This window comes from Argiope bruennichi, chromosome 7 (genome assembly GCF_947563725.1).
Source record: "Argiope bruennichi chromosome 7, qqArgBrue1.1, whole genome shotgun sequence".
In the NCBI taxonomy this organism is placed as follows: domain Eukaryota; kingdom Metazoa; phylum Arthropoda; class Arachnida; order Araneae; family Araneidae; genus Argiope; species Argiope bruennichi.
The window spans coordinates 32,186,579-32,201,768 of record NC_079157.1 but is presented as its reverse complement, the minus strand read 5'-3'; the positions used below and the strand labels follow the sequence as shown (position 1 = coordinate 32,201,768).

Genomic DNA, 15,190 nt, shown 5'->3' with positions numbered 1-15,190 from the left:
CTTTTTAATGATGCCAATGTTTTAATACACAAAATAAAAATAAAATTCAACCTTCATTTATGTGTACATGGTATAATTTAAAATAAAACTCGGCACATTGTGAGAACATCAGAAAAATTAGTTTTTATCAGTATTTTGACATCATATTGATAAAACACAAAATAACATATTAAATTAACACTTAGTGAAACTAAACCTAGAAAAGTGTAAAATTTAACACATGTTTAAATGAAATGGAATAATAAAAGAGAACAAGGTACATAAATATTAAATTTGAAATTTTACACAGAATTACTCCTTTGGAATCAGCTGATAGCCAAAAGAGACTGGTAGCTAATTTACAATTCCAAGATAGAATTAAAAAAAAGTACTAAAAACAAATAGAACAAGGGAAAAAAACTTGAATGAAATTTTATAGTGCATTTATGAGTCTGTTAAAGTAAGGAGCAAAATAATCCAAAAGTAGATTCAGGTTCCTATAATATGTAACAATAACAACTAACTGTAAATAAGGAATTAGAAATACTTGCAACAAAAAAGAAAATAGATCAGAATATAATAAAGAGCATCAATGAAAAAAATTAGAAATATATTAAGTATTTGATATTTTTAGAAAAACAAATATGACATATAAAAGCAGGTGATGTAATTTGAAGTTCACAACTTTAATATAAAACTGCAGGTAGTTCATTTATATGTAGAAACAAAATTATGCAAATAACAATCCAGTCACTTAAATATATTTGTAATAAAGTATTCAAATACTGAATTACTTATTCTCATTATTATAATAAGCTAACTATTATTACAGTAAGAATGATGTAAACTTAAGAGATTTTAATCTTACTTTTTCAGGCCGGCAAACTGGCAGCTGGTAATAGTGATAAGTTTCATGAGGATTGAAATAAGGCCCCACTTTATTCACATACAGAATAACCTATAATGATAAATTTAAAGGCATATTAAAATTCATAATGAAAATTTAAGCTACATAAGACTTGAAATTCTAGATTAGTGATTTATGAGATATTATGTTTCACCGGCAAAAAACATATGCAAACATATTATAAAAAGAAATCCCAATTACTTTTTCACTACTTTCGTATCCCTCGATAAGTTGCACAGAAATAGAAGATATAATTCCAATCAGAAATAAGTATGAAAACATTTTAATACGTCAAAGTTTAAACAAAAATAAACAGCTGATTTTAAATCAACAACAAATCGATACTACTAAAATTCCAGACATTATACAGAAATGTTGCCATTAACAGTAGAATGTCAATAAAATTTTAAAATTCTTTATTTAAAGTTGTTTTGCACCTTTAAAATGTAACTGAAATAGTTTTCAATAATAATTCTGGAGTTTTATTGATTAACCTGTGAAAAATTTTAAATATACGTTCAAGGCAAGTTCAAAATGATGAATCTTATTTGATAGTAATATTTGGCAATATCATGTATGGCTGTCATTAATGTTTTGTTTTCAATTGCGGTAATGTGGCTACTTTTTCCTTCGTAAACAAAAATTTGGAATTTAGCTTAATGCTACTACTGTCTTCCTGTTTAATTTTAAAAGAAGGCTTTGAATTTCTGCTTGAAGTTATTGCAAATATTTAAAAACTGTTCATAATCGAAGTCAGTATTTTAGATTTAATAGAAAAATGGATTTTCATTCTGTAATGGAAACATTTGCTGAAGCATGGGTTGCAGCAAACACACATACTCCATTAACTGAAGCTGCTGAACAAGTAGGTTTTATATCTTAATCCTGTGATGAATAACTTAGATTTTATGTCATTGAATTGCTATTTCATTTTTTGATTAATCATTTTAACCTCACCTCAATTAAAAATGTATTTCACCATATAAATAAAAAAACTAGTAAAATTTTAAGTATTTATGCTGTTTAAATCTTAAATTATTACATGTTAATGTTTAATTTTAAGTATTTTTTTATTGTGAATTCTCTTAGTTTCCCATTTTCAATTCGAGAACTAAGAGAAGAGATAAATAGAAAAAAAAATTGTTGTAATGATAGAAAAGTGAAATATCAAAAGAGAAAAATATTTTTTTTTTTTCATTATAGTAAGCAGTTTTCGAAATGAGAGATTTACTGTTAGTTTCAAAACCCAAGACTATCACTTTTTGACAATTTGCCTTAAAGAGTTGGTAATACTAAGTGAATAGATAAACGCATTTCCAGAACTCTTTGTTAACCTTGATTGTCATTCCATTAGATGTGTTTTTTTTATTTATCTTTTAAAATAATATTTTCATTTTAATTCGAAATTTGTGTATTCATTGATCTTAAGATAGGTTGATTATAAAATACCAAACTTATTAATGTAATAAAAAAATTTTTTTAAAAAGTTTTTTGACTTATTATTTTAAAAACATCACAACTTACTACCATTCGCCATGATGTACCTGATTTTCTAGTATTGCCTAGTTATGGATTATCTTTGGTTTTTATGCAATCTAATTCTGCTGCTAATTGTGATTTGCTGATTGCTAAATAAAATGTAAACATCTTCACTGCTAACTTTCATCTCGTCTCTACTTTAGTGAAATTAACATTTCTTAGGGCATATGCAAGAAAGTTTTTCTTATCTAAAAATAGACAGTATTTGTTTATTTATATTTTAGGGTTTAATAAATGGGCCAACTAATCACAATACACCAAATCATGGGCCAAGTAATCAGAATCAGAGCCAATCTGTTCTTACAGTTTTGCAAGAACCATCTAAACAGCAAACAGAAAATCTGTCAGTTATTGAAAACAAAGTATCAGGAAGCCAAAGTCCAACTGATTCTCCTAGTAATTGTTCTTCCATTGGAGAAACCATTAAGTCTCATAAAGTCCAAGAAATGCATGGTAAGTATAAAATACATAATCTTATAAATATTGATATAACAATTATATTATCTAAATTTTTCAAATTATGCAATTTTTAATTATGCAACTAAAGGAAAGCAATTAACCATTGTACGATTGAAACAGTAAAAATTTAAGCACATCTTCTAACTTTGATATATTTAATTAAATTCAGATTTATGAATCAACCTGCCCTTAATACTGTAATAATGAAATTTTAAATTATGAAAATGATACAGAAGTGGAAGTTAATTAGTGAAATGAAATTTCTTTTATCTGGTTATAAAATTGCATGAGAATAATATTTATAGTCATGAAACTATATTTGGAATAAACATTTTTTACTTGCCCATATACTAATTAAACAAGGGAAAGAGCTGTAATCTTTAAATAAATATATCATTAGATTTCAGCACATCTTCACATTTCAGGTAATTTTAAATCTGCAAAAAAGAAAAAAAAATCTGAATTACATGCATTTGTTTGTTAGTATATTAACTCAAAAATGGAAAATGTCTTAGATGGATAAAATTTGCTATATGTTTTTTACATAAAAATTATTGATTTGAATGAGTTTTTAAATAAAATCGTCTAAGAGAGTATGTCTTACTGTTTAAATCTGTGTGAATATAATAAATAAAAGAATGACTAAATGGAGGAAATTTAGTGCTGGCTTAATCACTAGATTGGTAAGCTGTGCCAAAGAATGAGTGAGTGACTGTAAGGATGACTGAGTGATGGACATTCTTTCAGTTAAGTAATTGCTGGTATAATCAAGCCAAATTCAAATTAATGGAACATAGCATATTATCATGCACAATTTCTAGAATTGGTGGTTTGAAACTATGTTTGTTTTCCCCCCTGTAGACACATTCACTACGAATAGATTATAATTTTGAAGGAATCATTTTAAGGATACTTTAAAAATATCTTCCACCTAATTAGAGAAATTTATTAATGATTGCTTAACATAAAGCCATTGAATGTATAAATTATAGGTGCTAATTAATTTTCTTAATTTAGTGTTAATTAATTTGCTGAATGGTAATAAATGGTAGGAATTTCCGTAGGTCTTTATTTCATTTAATTGCAAATGATAACTATCAGTGAAGAATAAAAATTAATTAACATTTCTGCTGTCAATCTGGCTTGCAATCAAATTTTATACTATCTGAGTAGGGGAGGAGGACTTTTTTAAAAGAAAGCAAAATTCATGTTAAATTAAAATCATTCATTTAAAAATAAATTTAATATTTATGCAACTGTGATATTACAATGGCTATTAAAGCTCATGCTTCATGAAGAGTAGATCCACAAATATAAATAAATTTGACATATGGAACCCCAAAAAGTGGCCATTGCAAATTGACTGTAGGAATTTTGCATTTTTTGTAAATATTTCAAAAACTATTTGGAGTATATATATTCACAATTTTTTTAATTCTGGCATTTTAGCATGTCAGTTTTCTCTCATGCAGAAATTTTGCTATGTTACAATCAATTTTTTCCCACATCTATGTTGAAAAATCCATAAAAAAAATTTTAAATAATCATTATTACTGCATTTATTTCATAAGTTTATAAAATAGTTTATGAAATATGATAATTTTCTTTTAAATGAGTGAAAAAAAAATTTGTTAAATATATAATAGTTTCTGAGATATCACTAAAAGTTCATAAGATTCATTTAATATTAAAAGTGTCATTTTTTAAAACCCTAAAACTATCAAAGATATCAGCAGAATTTCATGAAATTTTATGCAGAGGTTAATATCTTGACAATAAATCAATTTAGCAAAAAAAAAAAAAAAAATATTGGTAGCCATAATGGAAAAATTTCCAGATAAAAGTTAATTAACTATGTTACTTAATCCCTGATTATTGTTAGTGGTAATTAGTAGTTAATTAACAATTAATTGTTAATTTATGTGATTAATCAGTTTGTTACTTGGTTTCTCTAAGCAATAAGCAGATGAACAAAAATAACGAGATCACAGTTTGTCCTCTCAAGTCATTCCCTTTGATATCAAATTGCAAAGATGTGATTTTAAATTTAAAAAAAAAGTCACAGAGGTTTTTTTTTTTTTTTTTTTTTTTTTTTGAAATGACTATACTACGTATAGATTCTTTGGAAAGTATTGTATAAGATATCATTGGCTAGGATACTGTTTTATTATGATAATCATTATTTGGAATTATGCTCATGAACAGTTATTTTATTAAAAATGACTTTTTCAGATTGTTTGCAACTCTCTGTCACTCCTTATGTATCAAATGATTATAAGAACTCTTTTATCTACGATCACTGTATTTTTGCGGAGATAAGAAAAGAAAATTTTAAAAATGACAAAATTTGTAGTTGCTAAGCATAGATATTTTCACATTTTCTACCTCCTTATAAATGTATTACTTTCACTGGGTCTCAGATTGGTATTTATGCATCAACTGCATGCCAGTGATTAATCATCAATCACAATGATTAATCAGATCATCTAGTTCAGTTACTATGTTTGTCAGTGATATGTTTAAGTTCACCTATCTGCAGGTAGTAAATATACAAATACTCTTTAATTTGAGTTTATCAAAAACATGTAAAATATTAATGGAAATTATCTTTCATTATTATAAAATATAAAGGAGTTTTTAAATTTAATTTTAGAAATTAATTTGTTATGTAAATGAACCAAGCTGTTATAACAGTAATTTAGGCTGAAACATTTCTTCTTCTCATATTGCTGTTTTACTACTTTTCCCATTGACAAAAAAATTTAGTAGTCAGTTGAAAAGTATCTTTTGTTACTGAAAAAACATTTCTTTATTTTTAAATTTCCTTTATAGATAATTTTCTTGACTTATCTGTTAGCGAAATCTAGAAAGGATATAAGAAGTTTCATTGCAGTTTTATATTTATTTTCTTTTATTAAATAATTTTTATAAAATCCAGATTATTCATTAGATTGTACTTGCAAGTTTTGTTTAACTAATCGTGTATGGTTTTCTTCTCTAGGGAAATGTTTACCGGTCCACTGCATAATAGAGCAAATTCCAGGTCCACAGGCTTGTGGTCAGTATGTTGAACTCGACAGCTATGCAATCGTGCCCAGTGACACTTTATTTAGTGACTTAGTCAGAACTGCTTTAGGTAAACTGGGATATTCTGGTGCCCAAATATTGGGAGCCAAAGGTAAGATTTTTTTTTTTTTTAATGCTTAGCACAGGGACTAATATACTAATATGGAGTAATATCTTACATTAAACCATATTTTATAGTCTCGAAAAATGTTTGTTTGGTTGTAAATATGATAAAGTAATATGATTGTTTTATTAAAAAAAAATAGCTTTGTTTGAAATCCTTGAGGTAAAAAAGTAAATAAAATTAATTACTTCAAGTTTCGTTATTTAAAAACAATTTTTTCCCCTCAATTAACTTTTTATTGTACTTTAATTAAAACAATAGTATCATCAATATATTTTTAATCAATTAGCAATGTATGAAGTTTTAAATATATATTAATTGACTTTTTCATTTAGGCTCGATTCAAGTCAAAAAATGGAAGCCATTAGCATTTGACCAAATTACAGAAAACCCCGAAGCCACAGTGGGAGATATTCTTGGAGATCTAACCACAATGGCTTCACTTCATGTACGCTTGTATAGGTAAGCTAATACAAAATATTCTTCTTGTCTTGTATAATTTTTTAATTAGTAGATTAATTTTTACTTAATTATGTAGTATATGCATAGAAATTTTATAAATTACTTTGATAAACCTTATTGTAAATAAAATTACTGTATAAATAGCATTCCCTATGTATTGTTAATGTAATTATTTTTTGTTTAAATTGATTATGGCTATCACATAGATATTTTTATAATATTTATTTTGTTCTCCAAAAGCTCTATATAATTTTGATACACTTATAAATACATTTAATTTTGTAATTTAAGATAAGAAATTAACTCTTGTTTTATTAGGGCATTTATAATTGATATTCAAAGAATTTTATATTTAGAATACTCTAGTAGGGAAGAAAACCTTAAATAAAGTTTAATTATCAATAGCTGTAATGATTAATTTATAATTTTTGTATAAACAATTAAATTCAAAAATGTAAAAAGATTTTGTTTTGAAGAAATGTAACAAATTAATATCTGGATAATAGACTATAGTCTGTTTGCATACATTTCCTAACATTTATAAATTGTTATAAAACATATACAAAATAAAAGTTTAACATTCAAATTCACATGACTTATATTGTGTTTTATGCGTTAATTACTTTCAGTTACTTTTTATGTCTTGAACAAATTATTTGTCTTAAATGGTTTTGGAAAATGATTTATAAAAGATTTTTTTTTAAATACGGTAAAAATAGACATTTATCTTTAGATTAAATCCTGAATCCATGGTATACAGATTTAACCTATAAATTAATAGTTGAAAAGAACCTGGGAAATATATCTTAGAACAAAGGTCTGAAAAACACTTGGGCCGCAGTGGCACAGTGGTAAGGTCTCGGCTTCTGAAATGGAGGGTTTCAGGGTTGAGACTCGATTCTGCTGAAGAACCATCATGTAGGCAGATCTGGTGCACGTTAAATCTGTCAGTGCCAAATGTCCTCCCACTGGTATGTCATGGGAATTTGAAGAGGGAGTACAAACTCAAGTGTCATCCTCGTCATTTGACCGTAGTTCAAAATTACAAAGTTCGTCCCAAAATATCCCTAGTGTTGCTTTAAAAATGGGACATTAATGTATTTAAACTAAACTGAAAACCACTTTCAGAGCTGAGAGGAGCAGTATTTTTTATTTGGATGATGTATCTTTGAGTAAAGATGCTGAATAATGCATGTTTCCATATTTGTGAGATTGCTGAAGTACGTAAACATGACATGCTTGTGATAATGTTATTCTACCACATGATAAAGTCAAAGTATGTAGGGTTTATATCATTGATAATTGTCTTCAATGTCAATCTATTATATCCATGGGGGAGGGGTGGCTTCAGTTCAGATTCTAAACTTGATTCCATTAAACATGCTTAGGACACTTTTAATTCTTTCTGTTGGATCTTTGTCATGCTTTGAACAACTTTGCCAGAACAATATCTCTGGTTCTTTGTTACATCCTAGAGAAGGTATTCAGTGATACCTTCTATATTTCATTGTTTGTTGCTCCTCATATTGAAAATACTTTTTCAGAACCAAATTAATACTTTCATTTCATTACTTTATTCAAAGAAGTTGCAATGATTCATCAAAAATTATAATTTTTTCTCATCTTTCAGTGTACCTGACAATCCTCAAGAATGGAAAGATATAACTGTACGAAATGCAGTTCTTGAACTTTTAAGGGAAATGTCTCAAAGCAAGTTAGCTAAATTATGCCCTTTATCCCAAGTAAGTTTATATATAGATATATATAAGAAAATTTTGAGTTTTTATTTGAATTTTAATGAGGAATAGTATAATACTTCTGCTTGAAATTCAGTCTCATCTTATTCTACCAAACAGCTTCAGTTCCAATCAAAATTTTCTTAACTTCCAAATAAAAATTAAATCATTTATGCATTTAAATGTATTACAATGAATTCAAAGGCATTGTCAAACTTCTATTTCTGATGGTGTTAGAAGTTTCATGTGTTAATTAAAATTGTAAAAATTTAAAATATAAGAACCAAATTTTATAAAATTTCTAAAAATGTCTTTAAAAAAAAAAAAAAGGTAAAGGAATTATACAAAATTTGTATGGCTTCTTATGTCATTAGTATAGTAAAACAATAATTTATATAGTTAAAAAGAGTTTTATTTTTTTTCTAAATATTGTTAGTATATCATTTAGTCAACATTTTATTAAAATTATGATTAATTAATATCTTTATGCATAAATGGTTTAAATGTGCTTGTGTATACATAATTGGATTTAATTTTAAAATAAATCTATTTTCAGCCCATGCTATCAAATATTATTAATAATAGATACATGGGAAAAATCGGGAAAGAAAAGTGTCAAGAGTTTGGACAGTGGTATTTAACATATAGGAAACAGCATCCAGGTAAATAAATATTTTTATTGAATATATCTATTAACATTTATATTATGCAGTATTACACCTCATTTACATTCTCATCTTTATCTTTTTACAATATTTTTCTGATTGGCTCTCCAATTTACTGATTTTTTTTAATGTATACAAGTGGTTTCCTATTATTTGCTTTTTCAATCAGTTTACACTTTTATTCTTCTGATCCCTTGAAAAATTTGAAAAACAGCCAATATTTTTTTAAAAAGTATTCTTATTAAATTAATTTCTTGTGATAAAGTTTGGATAAGATTTGCAAAAATCAGATTTCAAAAAGGAACAAAATTTTCACTTTCAGATGTAATAGTTCAAACTTTTAATTTGGTAGATTTTAATTTAAATCTAAGATTGACAAAATAGCAAGAGAACATTCCATTACATTCAATTTCATTTTATAAATGCTGCTTTTCGAAAAATTATTATTATTTTTTTCATCTTCTTGCATTACAAAAGAAATAATTGAGGTTTGAGTTCAGGTAAAATTAACATAAAAATTATAAATTTATAATTTAAGATAAAATATGGTGCTTCATATATAATGAACCTGAATTAGGCATAAATATTAAAAATAAATTGTGAAATTAGAAAACATTTAAAATTTTATGGATTTAAGATAACATATGTATACATGCCTTTTATACATATATAAAATATTACTGTGATGGTTTTCTATTAGTTTCATTCTATTTAAAATATTTCCGTTATTTTTGTTGAAAAATTGATTTGACATGTAACTCCAAATAATAAAAATGTTTAAATCATATTTGAAAAAATGTCTCATGGCATTCAATAAAAGAAATTTAAAGAGAGTTTTAAATAAAAACATCATCAAAGATAAACAATATGTCTTTGAAGATTTAAAAAGATTATCTTCTTATAATTTGGTTAAAACTTGAAAGAAATATTTAGTCATATCAGATATCTTTTAAAAGTTTATCTGTATTAAACATTTTTTAAAAATTGCATGTATAAATAATGAAACAGTTATATTATTAATGAAAAATATGATTTGAAAGTTATTTTTAATTTATCGTTTTTCGACTTCTCATGAAAAATGTAAATGTGTATGACATTTGTCCTCAGTTTGTTTTATACTTAACTATAACTTCAATTTCTTTCTTTTGCAAAATGTATTGTGAACATTGCAATTAATTTAATGATACACATTTCCCATGAATCATGCCAACATAAATTAATTCGATTATGAATCTGTAATATCTCTAAAATGTAAGCCTTAATATAAAAGCAAAAATAATTTAATTTCAACCGGTTTAATAACATTTTGATGGAATTAAATATGTTGAATCCGTAATATGTGAACTACACATGTAGCATATAAGAAATGTAAGACTTCTGTAAAAATTCTTTTTAAAATGTCTATAAAACAATGCAACATACTATCAGTAGCTTATGATAAATAATGTCATTAGAAATCAATGAAATTCAGGTAAAACAAATATATTGTTACAAATTTAACCAAATTATTAAAAGAATTAAATATTTTATTTACTATTTACTAGTTAAATAAAACAGTATTTTATATAGATATTCAAACATTTTAATTTATTGTATTGACATAGTTTTGTAAATGTTACTAGTGCCTGAGTATTAATGCCTTAGTGAACTTTTATCTCAACCAAATACCATTAGCAAGCTTATTAGTTCAGCCAACGTTATTAGAGAACAATTCCAATAAACCAACAACCGCTAGTTACAATTAGCATGATATGCAAGTACTAATACTAATTTATTGTATCACTATTTAACTGAAAATTATTACTTTAGTGTCATAAAAATCGTTTTATAATTATGTTAATTAAAATATTTTTCAATTTATCATGAATTAATATGGTTTATAAATTTATCATGCATTTGTATGTATATTATAGAGGGCTCTACTCCTGAAGTTGTTCCAAGTGATAGACCAGTTGATGGACGTTTAACATTTCATCCAACAAAAGAACTACCCATTATGAGAGACTGGTTCCATGGTTGTAGAAACCCATCTCGTAGAACATTACAGATGTATGTTGACATTCTTAATCAAGGACCAGTTAGGCAACAAGAGAGGTAAGTAGTTGATCCCCCCCCCCTAATTTCTCTAGGAGGCTTGACATTTTTCATACAAATTGAAATTAATTAAAAATTGAGTTAAATTATTTTTATATTTGTTTATGCATAATTTCAGAAATGTGTGCAAGTCAGTTTTCAGTTGAGATTGTGATGTAGATATAGCCAGAATTGCAGATTTTTTTTCAGGCTCTGTATATTTCTTAATTTGTTATTTAAAATGTTAACAAAGAAAATTTTTCTAATTTCCTGAGGTTGTCCAACTTTTCAGAAAACAGGCCATTAATATAAAAATCGTGTTTTTAAAATTAAAGAAAGGTAAACAATTTAGAAAAATGATATGCTAAACAAATTCAATTTTAAATTTATTCTCTTCTCTTTAAGTATACTTTTGCATAAATTTGTAATCAAATCTTTATTTTTTTAAATAAATTGTATAAAATATTTATATATATATGTATGTATACCATCTGAATATTCAGATTTTTAAAAAAACTTTATTACATTTTGGGAAAAGCTGTTGTGAACTGTTAAATTATTCTAATGAACAATATTTTATAATTTCCTTTTCATAATTTATTCCCTTTTCATTCTAAATCTATTATATATATATATATATATATTATCTTTAACTTCTGAGTTGTGTGTACACTTATTTTCCCATGCTGACTCTTTGCATTTTGCAATCAAAAGTACTATTCTTGGACTAAGCTAGTACATGGCAATGATTATAAAACAGAATTTTTCAAGAATAAAATCAATGAAAATTTGATTTCCAATTAACCACATCTGCTCTCCTTTCCTAAGAAATCTATTTCATGTGTTGTATGTGTGATTTAAGATATCTTTAATTTTTTTCACTTTAATTTTGTACGTATCGTAAGAAATTTTCTATTACAAGAATTGGGACTTTCTTTGAAACACAAATTTTTAAATTGTAAAAGTATATATTGCAATGTAATACAACATTTTAAACAACAGTTTCTTTTATTAGTTAAAGAATCATGCATTAAAAGACTGTTTTGTATTTTTAAAATGTTATGTTCTTCTATTTTGATCAACAATTTTTTCTTTTTGTATCTTCATAATTTCCTCTTTTTCCAGAAAAATAATAATTCTAATACTAGTTAAAATATGTCTAGACCATGAGCAGAAATTGCTTCAGTATATGAAATATCAACATGTAGAATATGTCCATGTATTGTTTTTAACATTAGCATTTTATTTTCTAACAGGCCCAAAATATCTTTATCAACATTGAAAAACTGGTGGAAGAATGAAAAACAGCGTGAAAGGAAAAATCAAAGATCAGATGATACATCTACCGATGCAACAACCAAGCCAAAGCGTAGAAAAAAAGGAGAAGGTAACCAAAAAGAAGGCTCTGGCGATGTTGGAATTCAGAACTTCAGTGGTTCAAGTTCTCAAGACACACCACCAAAATCTAATAGTTTTACATTAATCAATCACAGTGAAACTGAAAGTGATGTAGAACGATTTAGCAGGAAAGATGGCGAGTTGAGTGAAAGCAGTTTAGTCAGTGACTCTAGTCATCATTTTCCAAGATCTAATTCATCAGATGTAAGCAAAGCAAACTGTAAATTCACTTTGCTTAATCATGGTGATAATGATAGTGATATAGATAAGCATGATAGGAATGAGAGTGAACTTTCTGAAAGTAGGTTAAATGGACATATTATTCATCCACTGAAAGATTCACTTTCTGGAGAACCACACTATTTTCATAAACTTCATCCTGTATGTATTGACCATCCCCATAGTTTGTTTAGTTTTCCCGATTCTCATTTAAATATACAAAATAGTTCCAAGATTTTTTGTGATAGTAATGAAAGAACTAATATTATGGATGGAAGCAACAGTCATATGAGCTCAGAAGAAGATGTTGATGTTGGTATATGAATAGCATTGTGCAGTTTATATTACCTTTAATCCATTTCAGTGTGGTAAAAAAAAAAAAACTTAAGTTTTTATGTTTTATCTGTGATTTATCTACATAAAATAACATATCATCTCATGATCATGAAAATTGAGTTTCCTTTATTAACTTTATTATAAGGAAAATCATTTTTAAGTTTAAAATTTGCTTTCTCTTTTAATATTGAACTGAATAATGATCAAAATACATTATTCTAGAAATGTCAGTTTGGCAAGTTTTTAAAACTTGATGCTTTGTTCAAAAATGTGACGTTTATAATTTAAATATAAAATGAAAATCGGCAATTAATATTGATTGGAAATACAAAGTAATAATAAAAAGAAGACATGTATCCTTAAGCTAAAAGAAAATTAATTTTAAATTTGTGTTAGTTAACTCTGCCAATATGAAAAAGTGCAAATGCCTGTTCAGTGAAGCTACAGAGCATCCCTAAATCCCCAGGATATCTTTGCCAAATTCTTCCCCCATTTTTTAAGTGTGATTGATTGAATATCCATAGCACATGCTTGTTCATTAGATTACCCAAATAGATTTGAGGAACCTTTTTTATATAAGAACTCTTTAAGAACAAGAATTAGCATTGTGGTTTTAAAGAAAAATAGGAATTCCCACTCACCTTTGAAAGATTAAAAAAAAACAAAAAAACTCCAGCCTAAATGAAATAATCCAAAGTATTTTAATAATTAAGCAAAGATAGAAAATAATGATTTTTATACATTTTATACTTTATCTACAAATTGAAAAAAAAAATATCTCGCAAGCATGGAAATAAAACAATTATCAAAGTATTGAACAAACTGAAAAATTAATTCAATTTGTTTAGTACTGTGGACTATTATAAAAAATAAGAATATTTTCACTCCATTGCAATATATTCCCTGTTCTTTTTTAATGAAGAAAACTTTTCAGTATATTATGAAATACTTTTTACCCTATTGCACCTTAAAACATCTGGATCCTAAGATGTGTCTGATGTTTGTTGTGAATTATATCAATGCAGGAAAATACAAAAATATTATCTCTTAAATGAATATATAGAAGGAAATGTGCTTAAGGTATCTTTCTTGAAGTTTTTATTTTACACTTCAATATGATATTTGAACTGATATTAAACACAATTTTTAAGCTTAGGATATTGTTTTGAATTATATGTTAAAACTATTTGTATTTGAAAAAGAATTCTTTCATAGAATTCTTTTGTCATAGTTCATTTTCATTTGTAGAATATTTCCATGATAAAAATTTAATTAGTAATTTGAATAGTCAAGTTATTTAATTCTAATTTTTTAGCAATAAGATTTAATTTTTTAATGTCTTTTTATTTCACTTACATTATTTGTTCGTTATTTTAATGAAATTGAAATAAATATATAATTAAATTTTTATTTTATGTAGGAAGTGCTTAGAGAGTGAGAGAAATGCTAAATGTAATACAAACTGTGCATGCTCATGTGAAGACATAATAACTATGTAGCTTTAAAAAAAAACAGAAATGTACAGAGAATGAAGTTAGTGAAAAAATTTATTTCTTATTGCATTAATTTAAATTTATTGAATCATATTATTTTTATATAGAAAACATGTCAATAGTTTTTTACATTTTTAATTGAAATTTTAAAAAATCAATCACATGTATATTGGATTTTAAAAGAATTAATTTGAAATTACATAAGTTAACTTAAAAAATTTTATATCTCAAAAATGATAAAAGAATTGATCTTAAAGAATTTACATGAAGAACTCAAATGTTAATTTACCCATTTTAAATAGAATTTTATGACTATTTGCAATGATTTCCAAACTTTAAAAAAATAGCATTGTTATAAAATTTCTCCTTTAAGCTCAAGTAAAAAAAAAAAAAAGTGTTATCATTAAAATTAAATTCAATTAAAACCCATTTTTAATTGTTTTATGTTATTGAATTTGTACTAAAGTAATTAGATCAGAAGAAAGGAGTGGACTTTTATGGCTACCTTAAATGCTAGTTCTACGAGGCAACACAGGATACTTTCTTTCACAGACTACTGGATGTAAAAGCGTCCAAGAATTGTAAGTTATATTGATCTTTATTAACTTTCCTGTTTTCTTCCAGTTTTTATATTTAATTAAATGGGCAATATGAGTAAGGGATTTACAAGAGATTACTTACATGCAATGTAAATTTATTTAGAAGAAAAAACTTGAAATAAAAATAAAATGCAT

At 25.7% G+C, this 15,190-nt stretch overlaps 2 protein-coding genes across 2 annotated transcripts in view; one reads left to right on the top strand and one right to left on the bottom strand.

Moving 5' to 3' along the window:
- The window catches only part of LOC129976484 (transmembrane 9 superfamily member 1-like), a 40,981-nt gene extending 39,742 nt beyond the window's left edge, over window positions 1-1,239 (bottom strand). The window contains exons 1-2 of the mRNA XM_056090093.1: window positions 1,088-1,239; window positions 848-937 (exon numbers count right to left, since the gene is read on the bottom strand). Of these exons, the coding sequence (XP_055946068.1) occupies window positions 848-937; window positions 1,088-1,168 (171 nt within the window). The 5' untranslated portion in view covers window positions 1,169-1,239. The remainder of the gene's footprint in view (window positions 1-847; window positions 938-1,087) is intronic.
- A 259-nt stretch (window positions 1,240-1,498) lies between these two features.
- LOC129975774 (uncharacterized) lies at window positions 1,499-14,113 on the top strand. The gene is made up of 8 exons (XM_056088988.1): window positions 1,499-1,751; window positions 2,650-2,878; window positions 5,886-6,062; window positions 6,410-6,536; window positions 8,167-8,278; window positions 8,829-8,934; window positions 10,851-11,031; window positions 12,267-14,113. The coding sequence occupies exons 1-8, from the start codon at window positions 1,665-1,667 to the stop codon at window positions 12,949-12,951; spliced, it is 1,704 nt and encodes a 567-aa protein (XP_055944963.1). The 5' UTR covers window positions 1,499-1,664; the 3' UTR covers window positions 12,952-14,113.
- The last annotated feature ends 1,077 nt before the right edge of the window (window positions 14,114-15,190 follow it).

Coding starts and splice junctions, on each gene's coding strand:
- LOC129975774 (XM_056088988.1), top strand. CDS start 1,665: ATGGATTTTCATTCTGTAATGGAAACATTTGCTGAAGCATGGGTTGCA. Junction 2,879..5,885: donor TAAAGTCCAAGAAATGCATG/GTAAGTATAAAA, acceptor TTTCTTCTCTAG/GGAAATGTTTACCGGTCCAC. Junction 6,063..6,409: donor CCAAATATTGGGAGCCAAAG/GTAAGATTTTTT, acceptor TTTTTCATTTAG/GCTCGATTCAAGTCAAAAAA.